The sequence below is a fragment of the Bos javanicus genome, chromosome 22, assembly GCF_032452875.1.
Source record: "Bos javanicus breed banteng chromosome 22, ARS-OSU_banteng_1.0, whole genome shotgun sequence".
In the NCBI taxonomy this organism is placed as follows: Eukaryota; Metazoa; Chordata; class Mammalia; order Artiodactyla; family Bovidae; genus Bos; species Bos javanicus.
This window is the reverse complement of record NC_083889.1, coordinates 59899434-59919074: the sequence shown is the minus strand read 5'-3', so window position 1 is coordinate 59919074 and position 19641 is coordinate 59899434. Positions and strand designations below refer to the sequence as shown.

The window sequence follows — 19641 nt, the reverse complement described above, 5'->3', positions numbered from 1 at the left end:
GGGAGCAGCTGCCGGTAACGCGGGATGTGCCCCGAGGAGACAGCCTGATGGCGCAGCACGGGCCGCAGGCAGGGATGCTGCTCAATCATCCCAGGGGGCCCTGAGCACAGCCATGGCCTATATTCCTGTGAGAATTGTCGGCATTTGGGTCGCTAATGACGTTAAAATATCGCTTATCTTGATTACCCAGGTTTTCGGTGCTCAAGTTTGTGCCCAAGGCAGGTGCTTCACTTGCCTCACCCTACTAGTTCTGGCCCTAACCCCAAAATAGTTCTTACTCCTCCTGTAGTAGCCTTCTCACCTGCAGGAATGAAGGCTTTGGGTGTGTGCTTTGTTCCACCTGGAAAACTGCCTAGCCTTCAGGGCCCCGTCTCCCTGCAGCAGGCTGAGGAGGGGCTGGGGGCGGCAGAAAGCTGGGCGTGCGGTCCCAGGGCTGGGGGCCGCCTGCCTTCCTGGAGCACAAGTTCTGAAGTTAGCAGCAGCTGTCACCTGGGTAAGGTCTGAACCGCTGCCTCAGGTGGGGATGAAGGAAGAAGCTTCTGGAAGCCTGGCTGCGAGTCCCATTGGCGACCTGTGCCACGACAGCTGGGCCCTGGGCTGGAGCCGCAGCGCCCGTCCTTACGGTGTGTGTGGGGCGGCGCTGCCAGCCCCCAATGCTGGTGTGCGTCCCAGGGTCCTGAGGGGCCCCTGCAGGAGTGGGGTCCACCCACTGAGGCTCACTGTGCCCTTGCCGTCTGGGGGGGCGGAGCGGGGCGGTGTGGCGCCACCAGCCCCCGACGCTGGTGTGCATCCCAAGGGTCCCCGGGACCCGTGGGCTTAGCCCACAGCTTTGCGGGAACTCTTCCTGAAGGCGGAACATGCGCAGCTGGGCACGTGGCGCAGCCCTCTCCACCTGTGGGGTCTCGGACCCTTGTGTGCTCTCCCCGAGCCCTCTCAGTCAACGCAGCAGCTGCCGGTCGGGCTCTGAGGGTCTCTTCTGGCACCTCAGCCCCTGTCCGGACCCTGCCTCGCCCCCCGCCTGCTCACCTGTGTGTCGGCCTCTGCGGGTGGACACGGCCCGGGTCTCCGTCCCGCAGAGCCTCAGGTGCACACCTGGCTCCTCCCCCAGCTCCCCTGCCCTCAGCTGCGGCCAGGCCCGCAAAGGACGGCTCTGATTTAGAGCCCGCAAAGCCCTCTTTCCTCTCCGCCCTCCCTGCCGGCCGGGAGGAGTACGCCCTGGCAGGAGCAGGAGCTTGCACGTTGGTCCACGGGCAGGAAGCCCTGTGCTTCAGGCAGGGCCGTGAGGGCACGGGAGACAGGTGCGGCTGCCCCCGCCCTCCCGTCCCCCCAGCCTGCCCCGTCGGGGGCTGTGTCTGCCTGCGCTCCAGACGCTCCAGCCAGGGCCGTGGGCGCCGCCCAGCGGCTGGTCTTGGCGTTGCAGCCGCTGGCTGCACTTCCTCACACACCGTCCTGGGGGCTGCTGCCCTCAGAGCCCAGCCCCTCCGACGGCCCCTCCCGCCACCCCGTCTGCTCTCGCCTGGTGCTCCATCGGCTTTTCCTGCCCTGCTGCCCTTGGGCAAGCCGTGTCACCCCACCCGGTTCTGGGAGCAGCCCCCATGACCGTGGGGCACAGGCTACACAATAGCCCTCAGGAGGAGTGTCCGTGGGGGCGGGGACAGCTCAGGGAAGCAATTTCTTATGCTAAACAGGGATTAGTGGTCACACCATCTCCCAGAGTAGATAGGGCCACAAAGCAGTGCAGGCCACCACACCAAAGTAAACCAAGCCAGCGGCAGGGACCAGTGTACGGCTCTCCTGCCTCCGTCCTGACTGCCGTGCAGAAGGGCGGCCCACTCCATCGGACTCAGGAGTGGGTCGTCCGTCCTTCAGGTCTACACGCCACGCGGGGGGGGGCCTCTGCCTGGGGGCAAGGCCAGCTCTGGCCCCCATGGGGCCTGCCCCACGGCGAGAACGGCATCAGATGTCATCTCAGGAGAGCAGCCAAGGCTGCAGAGTAGAGACAGCCTGAGCCCACCTCCCATGAGCATGCCGGCCGTCGATGGAGAAAACCAAAGCCTCCCTGAGATGACCTGCCGCTGACGACATGAAGAAGGAACCACAGCGAGACGGCGGAGTCCCCCAGCCTGGGGGAGGTGACGCTGCAGAGCGTCCCCCGGGAGTGAGCGCTGGGAGCCCACCCTGCTCCCCATGTGGGGGTGTGACCCCGGGGCCCCCGGAGCATCTGGCTGCGAAGGCAGAGACCCACAGACTCACACTGACACGGCCTCACAGAACCTCACGCACGCCGAGCTGGGCAGGAGCCTGGGCTGGACTTACCTGCTGGCCGCGGAGCGTCTCCTGCAGAGACGGGGCGGCCGGGGCTCGCCTGGACACACACTGGCCCTGTGAACACGGCCTCTGGGCTAAGATCTGGGCCCGTCAGACCCAGAGCTGGGAGACTCAGTCACACACCCCGGGGCGGGGTCACAGCCCTAGCTGGCAGCAGACAGGCCGCCTTGAGACCCCCCTGACCCCCCTGGTGGACACAGCCCTGCCCACCAGACGGCCAGGACGCAGCGTCATCCACCCATGGGGCTGGGCGGGCACTGGGCCTGCCCTCCAGGGAGGCTGCTAGGCCAGCCTCGCCCACCAGAGGGAGACACCCAGCCACAGAAACCAGAGTCTAAACTGGACAGCTACATGTAAAAGAAATCAGAACGTTCTCTAACACCACACAGAGAAACACACAAACGTAGAGTGGATTAAAGACCTACCTGTAAGCTGGCGACTGTAACACTACTAGAGGAAACAGGCAGAACTCCCTTTGACATAAATCACAGCAGTATCTTCTTGGATCCATTTCCTAGACTAATGAAAATAAACGGGACTTACAAGCTTTTGCACAGAAAAACAAACCATAATAGGAACAGACAACCCACAGAATGGGAGGAAAGACTTGCAAACAATATGACTGGCAAGGGATTCGTCTCCAAAACACACAAGCAGCTCCTAAAGCTCAGGATCAAAACAACAAACAGTCCAATCAAAAGAATGGGCAGGGATCTATATAGACATTTCCCCAAGAAGACATACAAACAGGCAAGAGGCACAGGAAAAGCTGCTCAGCATCACTAACAGACATGCGAATCAAAACTGCAGTGAGGTATCACCTCACTCGTCAGGATGGCCCTCATCAGCAAGTCTAGAACTAGCACATGCTGGAGAGAGAGTCGAGAAAAGGGAACGCACCTCCACTGTTCGTGGAAATGTGAACTGGTGCAGCCACTACAGAGAACAGCGTGAAGTTCCTTAAGAAACCAAACGTAGAATTACTGTATGACTCAGCAGGGCCACTCCTGGGCACACATCTAGAGAAAAGCACAATTTGAAACGTGCAACCCAGTCAGTCTTCAGAGCAGCACTGCTGACAACAGCCAAGGCTGGAAACGAAGCGTCAGCCGAGGAGTGGATGCAGACGACACGGCACACACGCGCTCTGCAACGGAAGACCGCTCAGCCGTCAAACACCGTGCCGTCTGCAGCAACACGGATGGGTGTGGAGACTGCTCGGTCACACACAGACACCTATCACTTCTATGTGAAATCTTTAAAAAATGATGCAAATGGACTTACAGAATACAAACTCACAGATTTAAAAACCATGGTTATCAATGGGGAATGAGGGCAGGGAAAAATTAGGAGTTTGGGTTCACACAGATACACGACTACACACACAGCAACCAACAAGGACCTGTGTGGTGCTGCTCAGTGCTCGCTGATGACCTACACGGCAAAGGGGCCGAAGAAGAAAGGGCGCCTGCAGACGGAAACCGAATCACTCAGTTGTACCCCTGAAGCTAGCACAGCGCTAAATCGATTATGCGCTGCGTCAAGTCACCTCGGTTGTGTCTGACTCTCTGCGACCCCACGAACTGTAGCCCACCAGACTCCTCTGCCCAGGGGATTCCCCAGGCAAGAATACTGGAGTGGGTAGCCATGCCCTTCTCCAGGGGATCTTCCCAATCCAGGGATCGAACCTACATCTCAGGTCTCCTGAACTGGCAGGTGGGTTCTTTACCACCAGCGCCGCCTGGGAAGCCAAAACACCATCAGTTCAGTTCAGTTGCTCAGTCATGTCCAACTCTTTGCAACCCCAAGGACTACAGAGTCAGACGCAACTGAGCAACTGAACTGATAAGGTTTTTGGCAAAAGCTATGTTCCCATGTGGAAACTTCTGAAAGAGATGGGAATACCAGACCACCTGACCTGCCTCTTGAGAAATTTGTATGCAGGTCATGAAGCAACAGTTAGAACTGGACATGGAACAACAGACTGGTTCCAAATTGGGAAAGGAGTACGTCAAGGCTGTATATTGTTATATATTATTTAACTTATATGCAGAGTACATCATGAGAAACGCTGAACTGGAAGAAGCACAAGCTGGAATCAAGATTGCCGGGAGAAGTATCAATAACCTCAGATATGCAGATGACACCGCCCTTACAGCAGAAAGTGAAGAGGAACTCAAAAGCCTCTTGATGAAGGTTAAAGAGGAGAGTGAAAAAGTTGGCTTAAAGCTCAACATTCAGAAAACGAAGATCATGGCATCCGGTCCCACCACTTCATGGGAAATAGATGGGGAAACAGTGGAAACAGTGTCAGACTTTATTTTTTTGGGGCTCCAAAATCACTGCAGATGGTGACTGCAGCCATGAAATTAAAAGACACTTACTCCTTGGAAGGAAAGTTATGACCAACCTAGATAGCATATTGAAAAGCAGAGACATTACTTTGCCAACAAAGGTCCGTCTAGTCAAGGCTATGGTTTTTCCAGTGGTCATGTATGGATATGAGAGTTGGACTGTGAAGAAAGCTGAGCACCGAAGAATGGATGCTTTTGAACTGTGGTGTTGGAGAAGACTCTTGAGAGTCCCTTGGACTGCAAGGAGATCCAACCAGTGCATTCTAAAGATCAGCCCTGGGATTTCTTTGGAAGGATTGATGCTAAAGCTGAAACTCCAGTACTTTGGCCATCTCATGTGAAGAGTTGACTCATTGGAAAAGACTCTGATGCTGGGAGGGATTGGGGGTAGGAGGAGAAGGGGACGACAGAAGATGAGATGGCTGGATGGCATCACCAACTCGATGAACGTGAGTCTGAGTGAACTCCGGGAGTTGGTGATGGACAGGGAGGCCTGGCGTACTGTGATTCATGGGGTCGCAAAGAGTCGGACACGACTGAGCAACTGAACTGAACTGAACTGATGTTCCCATGTAAAATAAAAATTACAAAAAGGAAACCATAGTCCTGTACCCCCCAGTCCTGGCCCACCTAGAGCAGACCAGATCCGGACGCCCCCCACCCCCGGGACCAGCTGGGCCCCAGCCCTGCACACTAGCAGCCAAAGCAAGCTTCAGGATCCCCCAGGCCCCGCACCTGACTGTCGGGAGCCGCGCCCCCCCCACCAGTGGTCCCCCACTCCAGGACCAGCTCCGCCTGCCTGTAGTGGGCACCACCACCCCAGGCCTGGCTTCCCTGCTAGGGGGTGGGCGCGGCCCAGAGTCTCCTGGGCCAACTCTGCCCCCAGTGAGCCGGCACCAGCCGGGGGCCCTAGGATTCTGGAAGCGGCCGCCGCGTGACCAGACCCCGCTCGCCAGCAGCAGCCACACAGGGTGGGGGCTGGGCCACCCACCTGCCCGCCACAGCCCCTGTCAGCACCCAGGGAGAGGGGACGCCCAGGACACTCCCACCTCGCCCAGGTCCAGAAACGGAACCAAGAAACGGAAAATAAACGGCAACACGGACAGGAGGAGCCGGCAGAGGAGCACGGCCCAGACGAGGAGCAGGACAGACCCCATGTGGACAGGAGGAGCCGGCAGAGGAGCATGGCCCAGACGAGGGACAGGACAGACCCCAGCTGCAGACCTGAGTGACGCGGGACGGGCCGCCCGCTGCGGGGGTTCAGGGCACTGACTGCGGGACGACCTGGGACTCAGGGCAGAAAGATGCGCAGGGCGGTTGAGAATTTCAGAACAGCAGCAGCAGCGCGTTAAACCCAGGGCCCTTGGAGGGGCGGCCTTGGGTGGGGGCGCGGGTGTCCGCCGTGAAGTGGGCCTGCACCCATGACCCCAGCGCCGGGTCCCGGCCCAGAGAGTGCCTCTCCCCGTCCCTCGGCAACACTGGCCCTGGACCCAGGGACCAGACCGTTCTGATGAAGACCCGACAGAGGGCACAGCTCCGAGGGCCCCCCGAAAGCTGGCTGTGGGCCGACAGGCTTTGAGGGTTGGGGCCGGAAGAGCCACCATCCGACTCACCGGACACTCACCCTGGCCGCCCCACAGGACAGGAGGCAGGCAGGGACGGGCCTAGGGCTGGAGGGAGATGGTCTGTAGGACACGCTTGGGGCTCGGGCGACGGGCTGCAGGCGGACGTGCAGATTGCTGCCTCAGCTGCGGGGGAGCTGCGGTGGGTGAGGCGGCGGGGCAGCCCCAGGTCGGGAGCAGGGCGCCTTCCTAACCCGTCAGGAGTTGGGGGCCCACAGAGCGTTGTCAGCCAGGAGGCCACCTGTCTCTGCAGGGCGTGCCGGGGTCGATCAGACAGACAGGCAGGCAGAGGCGGCAGAAACCATGGTTTATTAGGGTTAACTGTGTCAGTCCCGCACTATCTGTTACCCGACACACAGGGCCCCACTGACAGCAGGCGTGGAGGGAGGCGGCTGAGCCGTGGGCATGACAGCAAACCAGGAAACTGTGTGGGAAGTCGCTGTGGTCCAATGGGGGGAGTCAGCAGTCGGCGAGGGAGACAGGGGGCCTGCGGGGGGCTCCGAGCACCAGGGCCGAGGGCACACCGGGGTCAGCACCCCAGCCCCAGCAAGAGCGGGCCCAGGGGGCCGGGACCCCCGGTAGCCGCGGGCAGCATCTTCTGGAAAGCCAGTCCGCACAGAACCACCTCCCGTGGCCCAGGCGGCCTGAGTGACAGGTCCACATGGGCTCGGCCACCCACCCTTCCCTCAGTGCTCTGCCCAGCCTTGCCGCCTGTGCACACCCAGCTCCCCTGCACCACCGAGGGCCAGGCGGGCACGGCCCAGGGGCTCTGGGTTCAGCATGGCGGGCGACCCTGATTCAGCACTCGCTGGTACTGCCAGGATGGGGCCCCAGACACGGCTGCCCGCACCCTGACCGTGGAGGGCGTGCCCTGGCCCACCCCGTGAGGAAAACAGTCCCAGATCCGAGGAACATCTTTCAAATATGGGCGATTCTTTGACCAGATCGCTGAAGGCGGCTGAATGTGCATCTCTGAAAGCTTTCGAAGAAAATAAGTCCAAGCGTTGAAAGACTCCTGGTCGGACCCCGTGCCCGCCAGGCGTTCGGCTTGGGAAGTGGCCCGCCGTGGAGACATTTCCACGCGCGGCGCGGCGGGGGTGGGTGTGGGCTGGTGCGCGGCATCTCTGCGGCTCCTTGGCCCCGGAGGACGGCGGGCAGAGCCCACAGGGCATTTTCTACATTCTTTTTCTTTCTCCAAAGGGGAACAGGTCAACGAAGCCACTCTCCGTGGGGACCTGGCCGGTCCCCCCACGAGCCCACGTGGCTCCTTCGCCGGGGGGCCCACTCTGGCTCAGGGTGCGCTAGGGGACCCTGGAATGGAGGCGGGGGACCTCCCCAGAAGAGCAGGGTGCAGCGGGGCAGCGGCTCCTGCCGCTGGAGGACTGGGTCAAGCCCCACCCAGCCCCACGTCCAGGGGCCACGCCTTCCCCTCCCAGGGTGCAGCGCCCCCACCACGCTCACACAGATAGCGAAAGCACCCCCGGGCGGCGGGGACCCCCAATTACCGTGCTGGCCAGAGCAGGGAGGGCCAAGGAGCGGGGGATGCGGGCAGGGCACCAGTAAGGGACGGCTGCGGGGACCCGGATCGCCCTTCCTTCTGGGGCCTCGGGCGAGGCACCGCCTGGGACCAGCTCCGGCCCAGCGCCGTCAAGACCCCTGCTTCCCGCCCACAGACTCCGCATCTGAACAGACGTCCAGCACAGCGGCCCTCCGAACGTCGGGTGAGCCGTCAGGGAGCAGCGGCCGCCCCCATGCGCCCAGGAGCGGGGTGGGGGGTGGTCCCCTTCCCACGCCCAGGCCCCCGCCCCCTGGCCCAGTCCAGCCCCCAGGGCTCACAGCTGACTCGGGCCAGGGTGGGCCCGCGGGCACTTCCGGGCCCCCACAGGCACGCAAGTCAGCCAGGACAGTGGACCTGCCCCGCGTCCCATGGCCAGAGGGGAACACGCAGGGTGCGGGGCAGCGGGAGGGCGCCCTCCAATTATTGCTGGGGTTGGGGGGGGGTGTTCCTGGGACCCTGCAGGGCGGGAGAGGCGGGGCAGGGCTCCGTGTGGCCTCAGGCCTTCCAGCAGTTCTCTGGAAAGTGCCCTGACCTCCAGTTTTTGCATAAAGCGTCTACCGTTTAAGGCAGATCCAGTGGTGGACAGCCTGACTGGTGACAAGCCTGCCTGAGTCAGTTGTGCTAGGGATTCCTCCAATCTGGGTGTGTGTGTGTGTGTTTCTCGGCCACGTCTGAGAAGCCAGCCCCTGCCCTTCCTCTGCCCGCTTCCCGACAGTGGCCCCGCAGCTGGCCGGGGCGCTCAGGGTGGGCACCCCGTTCCCTCCACCGCTGTCCTTTGCGAGACCCACGTGTTTATCTCCCGGAAGACAGAGCTGGTCACCTCAGGAAGCTCTTTGTGGAGGATGTGATAGGCACCTTCGTAAATCTGCAACCAGGAGAGACAGGCGGTCAGGACCATAGCAGGGGACGAGGCCACCAGAGAGGACCCCTGCCCTGCGCCTGGTCAGCCGGTAGTCTGCAGACGGACGCCCCTGCACGGTTGCAGGTCCTGTCCTTACTCACAGTGCCCCCCGCCACCCCCACTCTGTCTGTGCTCCTCTCCCTGCAGGGCCCCAGCCTCCCCATCAGACCCGCACTCCGCCTGCCCACGTGGTGGTCCTGGCAGCACGTGGGCCCCCTGAGCTGCAGGCTGGTGTGGCCGCGGGATGAGGGGCTCTGGCCTCCTCCCTCCACGGCCCCCCAGAACCCCATCCAGGCCCCAAGCTGTAGGAGCCACCTGTGGGTGTACGCCTCAGAATCTACATCTCCAGCCCGACCTCCTCCGGACTCGCCCCGTGTGTAACCAGCAACCTCCTTGCCATTCCCGGCAACTTCCAAAGGCATCTCCAAATGCCTCTCGTTGACTGCACTAAAATCTTGTAACAGGAAACGGGCCACCTAAGCCACCGCTGCGTGTGCGGCTGGGGCGCTCGGTGTCCCGGGTGGCTCTGCAGCGCTCTCGTGACAGCCGAAAGCCCGGCCCCGCCACATGCCCGCTCCCTGCCCTGCTTCCTGCCCCCTGGCGACAGCAGCCGCTTTCTTTTCCATTCTTTTTTCTGGCCAAGCTACATGGCTTACGAGCTCTCAGCTCTGCGACCAGGCCCTGGCAGTTGAAAGCGCCGAGTCCCACGCGGGGCCACAGCGGGTCCCCCCCTGCTATCTACTGCGATGACTTTCGTCAGCTTTGCTCGTTTCCTGGGGGTGGAATCGCACATGCCTTGCACTCTGGTGAGCGGCTCGTTTCACTGAGCGTAGCCCTCCTCAAGGTGTGTCCACGCTCGTGGCAGCAGGAAGCTATCAGAACGCCCCCGCCCCCGCTTTCCGAGGCTGAGTAACGTTCCTCCGTCAGTGGGATGGACCCCACTGGGCTCGTCGGGCCCGCCTCCATCTCGGGGCTGCCGTGAGCACGGACCTCTGAGCCCCCTCTTTCAGTTATCTGTCCCAGTTTCAGGAGCGTCAGAACGGGACTCGCGATCCCCAGGGCCGCATCCCCTAGGTACCATCTCCTTCCAGCCCACCCCTGTCCCAGGCTCATCTGAGTCCCTCTCTGCCTGGGCCAAGGCTGACCCTCAGAGCAGAGCTGAGGAGGGCGGTGGGCAGAGGACTTGGGGCACAGCGGCGCTGCAGCCCCAGCCCCCGCAGCAGGCGTGGCACCGCAGGGACCGCCTGTGTGCCCGTGACCAAGCGGGCAGCCCCAGACCGGGCACCCACGCGGCTGTGCCCATGGGGAAGCCGCTAGGGGTGGGAGCCACGCATGCACGTGTCCTGAGGCTTGTCTGCCCCACCGACCACCCAGAGCCACCTTCAGGCTCAGCTGCCACTCGGTGTGGACACGGCCCACGGGTCCGCTCTCTCCCCATCCCTGCAGCCGGCCGGCTTCCCGGTCTAGAGGGAAGACACTCGGGGGGCTTCCCCACCGGAAACGACACTTTGCCATCCTGTTGTGCCCGACACGCGGGTGCTCCCCAGGGAGTGAACGACCAGCTGATACCTCACCAGCGCCCGGGACACGCCTCCCAAGGGCAGGCCCCCCACCCTTCCTGATGCGGAGCGGTGGCAGCTGCTCACCTTGAGCGTCTTGTCCTGGCTCTTGGCTGACTCCATGAGCAAGTAGGCGCCCCTGCTGTTGCAGAGGCGGTCGGCAGAGCCCTGCAGCAGCAGGAAGGGCAGCGTCAGCTTGGGCAGCGCCCGCTCCACCCGCGACACCGCGTTGAGCAGCTGGTTGCCGAAGCAGACTTTGAGCCCCGCCCGGCAGACCAGGGGGTCCGTGTTGTAGATGTCCACCTGCAGGGAGAGGGATGTCCGTCAGACCCTGGGGAGCTGCCCTGTGTACACACTGACGGGCCCTGTGTACACGCTGACCAGCCCTCTGTACAGGCTGACCGGCTCTGTGTACAGGCTGACGGGCCCTGTATACAGGCTGACGGGCCCTGTGTACAGGCTGACGGGCCCTGTGTACAGGCTGACAGACCCTGTGTACACGCTGACTGGCCCTGTGTACGCGCTGACGGGCCCTGTGTACAGGCTGATGGGCCCTGTGTACGCGCTGACAGGCCCTGTGTACAGGCTGACGGGCCCTGTGTACGCGCTGACCAGCCCTGTGTACGCGCTGACGGGCCCTGTGTACAGGCTGACAGGCCCTCTGTAAGTGCTGACCGGTCCTGTGTACAAGCTGACAGGCCCTGTGTACACCCTGACTGGCCCTGTGTACACGCTGATGGGCCCTGTGTACAGGCTGATTGGCCCTGTGTACACACTGACGGGTCAAGACCTGGGTGTTGGGGGAAGGGCAGGCTGGGCGGGCTGAAGGGGCGGCCATAGGGCAGGGCAGACCCCACACCCCCGCACAGGGCAACGGCTCCGGGGACAAAGCTCCCCTCAGGTAAGCAGCCCGCGCAATCCCAGTGGCCTCTGCTTTCGGAGGTCTCAAGACCTAAACCCACCAGGGTTTTAGTGTCCTGTACCCCAGGCCGGAGGTGGACGGGGACCTCCCCTGCCAAGGCCAAGCCTGCAGCACCTGAGCAGCCAGCACCCACCCAAAAGCCCAGAGAGGCCTTCCTGGGGGACCACATCTCCGTGACCCTCTTCCAGTGACCATCAGAGTGGCCAGGCCTCCAGGGGGTTACAAAGCAGCAACACGGGGTCTCTGAGGGGTCAGCCCGACCCGCGCACGCAGATGTCCTGGCTGCCGTAACCCTGTGGTCCTGCAGGAGGGAACGTGGGCAGAGGCGCACGAACCCTGCCTGACTTCTCAGAAAGTGAAGGTCACTCAGTTATGTTCCACTCTCTGCAACCCCACGGACCATACGGTCAGTCCATGGAATTCTCCAGGTCAGAATACTGGAGTGAGTAGCCTTTCCCTCCTCCAGGGGATCTTTCCAACCCAGGAATGGAACCAGGGTCTCCTGCATTGCAGGCAGATTCTTTACCAGCTGAGCCACCAGGGAAGCCCAAGAATACTGGAGTGGATAGCCTTTTCTTTCTCCAGGGGATCTTCCTGACCCAGGAATGGAACTGGGGTCTCCTGCGTTGCAGGTGGAATCCTTACCAGCTGAGCTGTCAGGGAAGCACAGAGGCCCTGGCTGTTCTGCAGCCGGTGACCTCAAGGACCAGCCTCTCTGGGGCTCAGAGATGTTCCCCCCAGAGTCGCGGGGGGCGGGGGGCAGGGAGCGGGGAACACGGGGATGGGGAGGGGCCGAGCAGACCTCTACGAGGGGCACCGGCTGAGCCAGGCCCCTGTAGTCGCCCCTGCGCAGAGGTCCATGCTAAGAGAGGCTCCTGCGGCTCGAGGCTTATTTGTAAGGCACTGGTAGATCCCCAGCTGCTGAAAACAGACAAGTCTTCTGTGGGGATAAGCCGTGCACGGGCATGAGTCGCAAAGCAGGACCAACCCGCAGGGAAGTGACAGCCAGGTCCACAGGGGTGGCGGGGTAGGGGGGGTGGCGGGGGAGGCTGGGCCTGTCTGCAGCCCTGGTTGTGATGAGGCCAACGCCTCGGGGTGGCCAAGCCCCCCAGGCCGCGGGCAGGTGGCCTCCCGGCTGCATGGGCAGAAGCCACGAAGGCCACAGCAGCAGGGGCCCAACCCTCAATGCAGGCACACCGGAAACGTTAGTTGGGGAGGGGGCCTGGAGCGGAGTCCCCCGCAGATGTGAGTGGGAGCAGGGCCAGACCCTCCTTAGCCCCCCAGAACTCGCCATACGGCCGGCCAGCGTGCGTGCCAACCAGCCAGGAGGCACTTGGAGGGCGTCCTGGTGCAGCGACAGAGAACACAGACTGGGTTCTGGAAGGGAGACTGCCTCGGCACAGGACTGGGGGCGCTCCCGGCGGAAGAGCTGGAGCGGGGCTGGGGGGGCCCTGCCGTGAGCAGTCGGAGGTTTGTGGGTGCCCGGAGTGCCCCACGGCTCCTCCTCCTTGCATCCCGTGCTGGCGGCCTCGGCCGGACAACTGTGTGGAACATCCATGGCTTTTCTGAGTGGGAGGGCCTCATGGCATTCTGAGGAAGCCATGGTCGAGGGTGAAACGTTCAGAATGTCGGTGGGGCTCGAAATCCGAGGACAGACGCAGAAGAGGCTGAGGGGCGGCTGCTCTGTCTCCAGGACTGTAGTGTCAGGAGCTTGGGGTGAGAGTGGTTTAGTTGCTCCAGTCCTGTCCAACTTTGTGACCCCAGGACTGTAGCCCGCCAGGCCCCTCTGTCCGTGGGGTTTCCCAGGCAAGATTAGCGGGTTTGGGTTGCCTCTCCTCCACCGGGGACCTTCCTGACCCAGGGATTGAACCTGCGTCTGCTGTACTGGCAGCTGGATTCTCCACCACAAAGCCCGACGTAGGTTCAAACCCTTACGAACGGCTGCGAGTCCCTGGGGAAGGGACTTGGCCTCTCTGGGCCGACGTTTCGTGAGACGGACGTTCTGGAGCTGTGGCAAGAAGCAGGGCAAGACCCAGCACAATGGGCGGTGCTGAGACCACACGGGGGTCCCTGCCTTTCCTCCCGCGCCAGGGCCTGTGTGCGTCTGCGGGTCCCAAGCTGTCAAGTGGGGGCCTCACGCCGCCCGTCCTGGCTGCCACAGCGAACCCCAGAGATGGGAGCCTGCCAGGGAGCCCGCGTCCGCGCCAGCCTGCAGCCACTCCCTGAGTCCCGCTCCAGCAAGCCCGACGGGCCATCAGTGCCGGGCCTCGGGCCTCAGGGCTTCGAGGCGTCTGCCCCGCCCGTTTCCCCTCCCCCGCCCCTCGGCGCTGCTATTTTTAAAGCTCAGCAGAATGTGGAAAGGGCAGCTCCCAGCACCCGCTGGCAGGAGCTCATCCTCTCTGCTCCCTACTTAATCCAACCGGAGCCCAGGCTCCACGTCTGCCCGGCAGGGAGACTGAGCAGTGTTTCTGGAGAGCCCCACCGTGGACACATGACGCTGTGTGACCGTGGACGGGGCCGCGGTGAGGGGCCGCGAAGGGAAGCCCGCCTGCGAGGCATTCACCCAGATGCTTCCGTTTGGTGTAAGGCCTTCGGGGACATGTTCGTGATTTCACAAAGGAGACAGAAGCTCTGAAATCTGCTCCTTTCAAACTAAGAGTGTTTGGAGTCACCTCGTGATCTTTTTCTCCTCTTTGGCCCGGCTACTTGCAGGTGATGAGATGACTGGGTGTTTCCACTCTAAGCTCTCAAAGGGCCATGGTCCGCCCCCGGCCCCCGCCAGCCCGTGCTGCCCAGTACAGCTGCTGCAGTTGCTGCTGTTCGGTCAATCAGTCGTGTCCGACTCTTTGCAGCCCCATGACTGCAGCACGCCAGGCCTGCCTGTCCATCACCAACTCCCAGAGTTTGCTCAAACTCATGTCCATAGAGTCAGTGATGCCATCCAACCAGCTCATCCTCCGTCATCCCCTTCTCCTCCCACCTTCGATCTTTGCCAGCATCGGGGTCTTTTCCAATGAGTTGGCTCTGCATCAGGTGGCCAAAGTATTGGAGCTTCAGCTTCAGCATCAGTCCTTCCAAAGAATATTCAGGGTTGATTTCCTTTAGGTTTGATCTCCTTGCAGTCCAAGGGACTCTCAAGAGTCTTCTCCAGCACCACAGTTCAAAAGCATCAATTCTTCGGCACTCAGCTTTCTTTATAGTCCAACTCTGACATTCATACATGGCTACTAAAAAACCACACCTTTGACTATACACACCTTGGTTGGTAAAGCAATGTCTCTGCTTTTTAATACGCTGTCTAGGTTGGTCATAGCTTTTCTTCCAAGGAGCAAGTGTCTTTTAATTTCATGGCTTGTGATGATTTGGGAGTGATTTTGCAGTGATTTTGGAGCCCAAAAATAAAGTCTCTCACTGTTTCCATTGTTTTCCCATCTATTTGCCATGAAGTGATGGAACCGGATGCCGTGATCTTCATTTTTTGAATGTTTAGTTTTATGCCAGCTTTTTCATTCCTCTTTCACTTTCATCAAGAGGCTCTTTAGTTCTTCTTCACTTTCTGCCAAAAGGGTGGCGTCATCTGCATATCTGAGGTTATTGGTATTTCTCCCAGTAATTCCAGCTTGTGCTTCATCCACCCCGGCATTTCACATGATGTACTCTGCACAGAAGTTAAATCATCAGGGTGATACTATCCAGCCTTGATGCACTCCTTTCTCAATTTTGAACCAGTTCGTTCTTCCATGTCCAGTTCTAACTGTTGCTTCTTGACCTGCACACATGTTTCTAGGGAGGCGGGTAAGGTGGTCCGGTATTCCCATCTCTTGAAGAATTATCCACAGTTAACTGTGATTGACACAGTCCAAGGCTTTAGGATAGTCAATGAAGCAAAAGTGGATGTTTTTCTGGAATTCTCTGTGTGTGCCAGAACCCAGGAAGAAGAAGCAGTGATTCCCAGAAGAGACGGAGCCAGGCTTGCCTGTGGGGTCTCTGGCAGAGGCGTGGGTTGGCAGTGGCCTGCCGCGGGGTCGGCGTCAGGGTCACTGGCAGCAGAAGTCCTGGAGGAGTGGTGTGTTCACAGAAGTCCTCCTGGAGGAGATCAGGGCCTGTGGACTCCAGGACTGGGAGTGCAGCCCCACCAGTCAGCAGACGGCTGGATTAAAGAGCTACTGAGCAAGGGCCCACCCATCAGAGCAAGAGCCAGATTCCCCCACAGCCAGTCCCTCCCATCGGGAACCCTGCACAAGCCTCTTTCCTGTCTCCATCAGAGGGCAGAGAGAATGAAAACCACGGTCACAGAAATCTAACCAAATTGATCACATGGACCACAGCCTTGTTTAACTCAGTGAAACTACGAGCCATGCCGTGTGGGGCCACCCAAGACGGACGGGTCATGGTGTGGAGTTCTGACCAAGTGTCTATTGGAGAAGGGAATGGCAAGCCCTCTTGGCGTTCTTGCCTTGAGAAGCCCTGAACAGTGTGAAGAGGCTGCTGCAGAAATCGGTGGTTTCACGGGAAACTGCACATTTGAAACAGAGTCATCCTTTGGCTGTGGCAGCACAAGGAGGCCCACAGGCCTCGGCTCGCAGTGAGCCTGCACGTGGAGCGCTGGGCCCAGCACCCCCGCCCGCCACGCGCGCCACGTGGACCAGGAAGTACAAGTCAGGAGCTCTGTGCTCGTAAACCCCAGCTGGAAGGGCGCGCCAAGCATAGACTGTGGAATCAGTGTCGCAGCTCTGCCCCGACCGGCTTGCAACCTCGGGCAAGGTTTATCCCCCGAGCCTCAGTGTCCTCATCTGTGAAATGGGTTAACATCGGCCCCGCTCCTGTCGGGACGCTCTAATGCTGTGCTGCTCACCACACAGGTCTGCCTCTTGGAATGAACGTCTTCTTTCTTTACTCAAATATTCTCGACTCTGGTGGGTCAAATGTGGCTCCAAGATGGGGGTTTGGGAGGGACTGCTTTTAAAAATTAAATTCTAATTCAAATGGGGTGTGGATGACTGGGTGGACTGGCTCCCTCTGGAGACCTGCACAAGCCTGACTCAGCAACAGTGCCTCAAGGCCGGGGAGCTGGAACCGTGGCCTGAACATCCCTGCCTGCACGTCTGGGATGACTCCCATCCAGCTGAGTGGCTCAGAGGGCCAGGAGGCCACATTCCATCATGATGCCAGACCCCAAGGAAGCCAGGGCCGACCGGCAGCCACGACTTCCTGGCTCAGCGTCCTGACGAAAGACGGGAAACTGAGGCAGGAGACGACTCGGCGTTATGCTCCCGTTGTCCAGGGCGCCGCCTGTTCACCAGCCGTGAGCCTGTGCGGTCCTGCCCCCGAGACAGAGCTCTCAGGCAGGCGACCTCGGGCAGGCTCTGGCACCTGGAGAGCGTCTGTCTGCCCCTGGGACATGGGCCGCCGTGGGTGGGTGAGGATGAGACAGCCACCTGACCCGGAGCTCGAGGGCCCATCCTCACAGGCTGGGGACGAGGCACTGGCCCTTCACCAGAGGGGTGGGGGCATGGTGCCCTGACCAGCACCTTCACGGACCACCCTGGCCTCCACAGGGACCCGTGGACAAGGGCGCCGGCCTGACCCGTGGCCACAGGCGCCGGCCTGACCGGCACCCTCGGTGCACCCTCCAGCCTGGCCGCACGCTGCCCGCCCCGGCCCACAGCAGAGCTGTCCTCCTCCGTTCTCAGGCTGCGAGCTTGGGCAGGGTGACGCCGCCCCCTCTCCAGGACAAATAACCAACTGTGCAGGGGTAAGAACCAGCCCTGGGATAGGGCACAGCTTCTGAAAGAGTGACGTAGCCCAAGGCCACAACACAAACTGATGAGAATCAAATGGGAGCAAGATGCACACAAGACTAGACCTCAATCCTCAACCCATAAGGGAAATGACACCCAGAGGCGCCACGACAGCTCCACTGGTCAAAGACCAAAGTGGAGTGGAGTCGCTCAGTCGTGTCTGACTCTTTGTGACCCCGTGGACTGTAGCCCACCAGGCTTCTCCGTCCCTGGGATTCTCCAGGCAAGAATACTGGAGTGGGGTGCCATTTCCTCCTCCAATGCATGAAAGTAAAAAGTCAAAGTGAAGTCGCTCAGTCGTGCCCAACTCTTAGCAACCCCATGGACTGCAGCCAACCAGGCTTCTCCGTCCATGGGATTCTCCAGGCAAGAACACTGGAGTGGGGTGCCATTTCCTCCTCCAGGGGATCGTCCCGACCCGGGGATCGAACCCGGGTCTCCCGCACTGGAGGCAGATGCTTTACTTTCTGAGGCACCAGGGCAGCCTGGTGAAAGACCAAGGAGGGGTTGACATCGCCACCCCTTCCCCAAAATAGCTGGAACAACCCTCCCACTCATGAGCATATGAAACGACCCAGCCTATAAAATCTAACCAGGCCACATTTCGAGGCCGCACTCGCCCTCTGCGATGGCCCACATTCTGCCTGTGGAGGCTGCTTCTCTCTGTATCTGGATAGATCCACTTCTTACCTATCACTGTGTCTCCCCCTGAATTCTTTCTGTGATGAGACATCAAGAACCTGAGCTTCACGAGGTCCTGAAACCAGGTACTATGGCTTTTGGCTGGGTTCGAGTCCCAGTCTGAGGTACACGGTTTCAGAGCTGCTGTTGGAAGGGGCTGTGCTGCCTCTCCACTGGCTGCTCATGTAAAGCTGCTGGTGGCCAGCTTCGCCTCCACTCGGGGAAGTCTGGCTGGGAATAAGGCCACACCAGGGGACACACGAGGTACGGGCAAAGAGACATGGTGCTGACTAAGACTCCGAGTCCCTGGATCCAGCTGTGCCTGAAGCCTTCCACTACCTTCACCAACAAACCCCTCTTTCTGCTGAAGTCATTCTAAACTGGGTTGCTGTTCCTCACAAGCTCACGAGACCTGGCTGGCGCACACACACAGCTCCACCTGGTCAGGTGCTCTGCACACATGGGCACAGCTCAGAGAACCACTGCCCACCCCTCCCTCCAGACCCTGAAGCCAGACGGCCCTCACATGGCTCCACGTGCTGCCACCTGAGGCAGAGCCTCGGGGGAATGGCGGCAGACAGCCGCGGCGAGGCCAACACCCAGACTCCCCCCAGGCCTGGGCCGTGGCCGGCTCCCCCGACCAGCCCCAGTTGTCCCCAGCTCCTCAGAAAGACTCACCTCCGTCTTATTCCTCGAGAGCACACTGGAGTCGATCCGGCCCAGGGACATGTTTGGCAGGACGAGGTTCAGAACTTTCGCAGCGAAGACCTGGACACGAGGGGAAGCTACGGTTAGCACCGTGGGACCCCGGCCTGGCCACCCCTCGGGCTGCCTACAGGCCACTAAGGAGAGGGACACCCGGACGGGGCGTCAGCCGGGCCTGATCCCGGCCGGGCAGCCAAGGACCCCTGCTCGCCCCGCGCAGACGGCCTCCCGGGCCTGGTTTTCGGGTTGGCTGGGGGCGGCCGGGCGGGGATGGCAGCGGCCATCTGCTTCCTTGCTGCTCCTGACGTGTGCGGCCGCCTCCCCGGACCGCTCCGGGCAGTGATCTCGAATTCTCTGTGGGAGGAGAAGCACCCAGGCACCCGAGCTGAGGCAGGACGCGCCCTGATCAGAAGGCACCGCTGACTGTCTTGGGGCAGAAACTGCCGCCAGGCCGGGCGGGGGCACGGGCCTGGCTCCCGGCGTTCACGTGCACAGGGGCTGCACGCTGCCGGCCTGTCTCTCAGCTGCCCACGGGGTTGCTGTGTGCCAAGACGCCACCTCGCAGTAGGCGCTTAATACACGCTGCTCCAACGTGATCCGGACTGAGGTCCAGGCCGCCCCCACCCCCACCCCCCCCAGAGCTGGTGTTTATCGAGGAGACGCGTCAACCGGCTCTCACGCGTCTGCTGGTGGGGCGGGCCGTTTCCGTTTCTGCAGACACCCAGGGAGGAGAGATGTTATTTCCAAGGCGAGCTGTGAAATGCTAAGATTAAACTCGCTCGGAAAGTGGGGGGTGGTGAGTGCCGGGTCCGTGCGGCCGTCACAGGGCCAACGGGGGGTCTGCCCCTTGGCACCCAGTGACCGCGGGGTATTGGCATGGTCCCAGGGACTCCCGTCTTGGGATCTTGACACAAACGCCCTGAGGGAAGGGCTGACCATCATTTAAGAGACGAGGACACAGGCTCAGCACCACTGCCCGCGGCCGGCTGGACGGGGCGGACAGAGGCCTGGGGTGCGGCCGCCCTCGTTCCCAGTGACCGAGAGGCCTGCGCTCGCCTGCTGTCCCCCCAGCACCTCCGCCCCCCAAAACCGCTCCTCTTTGGCCATCAGGAGCCTCACGACCTTGCGCACAGCTGGGTCCCAAACGGCTGGGGACCCACAGGGGCGACCTCTGACCTCACCACAACCCCACGCTCGGGTCCATCCTCAC

The 19641-nt window shown here is 61.2% G+C and overlaps 1 protein-coding gene across 3 annotated transcripts in view; it reads right to left on the bottom strand.

Annotated features, from left to right (window-relative positions):
- Positions 1-6597: 6597 nt before the first annotated feature.
- Positions 6598-19641, bottom strand: part of MGLL (monoglyceride lipase) — an 86040-nt gene continuing 72996 nt past the window's right edge. For all 3 annotated transcript variants that reach the window (XM_061397302.1, XM_061397304.1, XM_061397303.1), the window contains 3 exons: positions 18405-18494; positions 10410-10625; positions 6598-8727 (listed from right to left, as the gene is read on the bottom strand). In XM_061397302.1, coding sequence (XP_061253286.1) covers positions 8602-8727; positions 10410-10625; positions 18405-18494 — 432 coding nt within the window. In that variant the 3' untranslated portion in view covers positions 6598-8601. The remainder of the gene's footprint in view (positions 8728-10409; positions 10626-18404; positions 18495-19641) is intronic.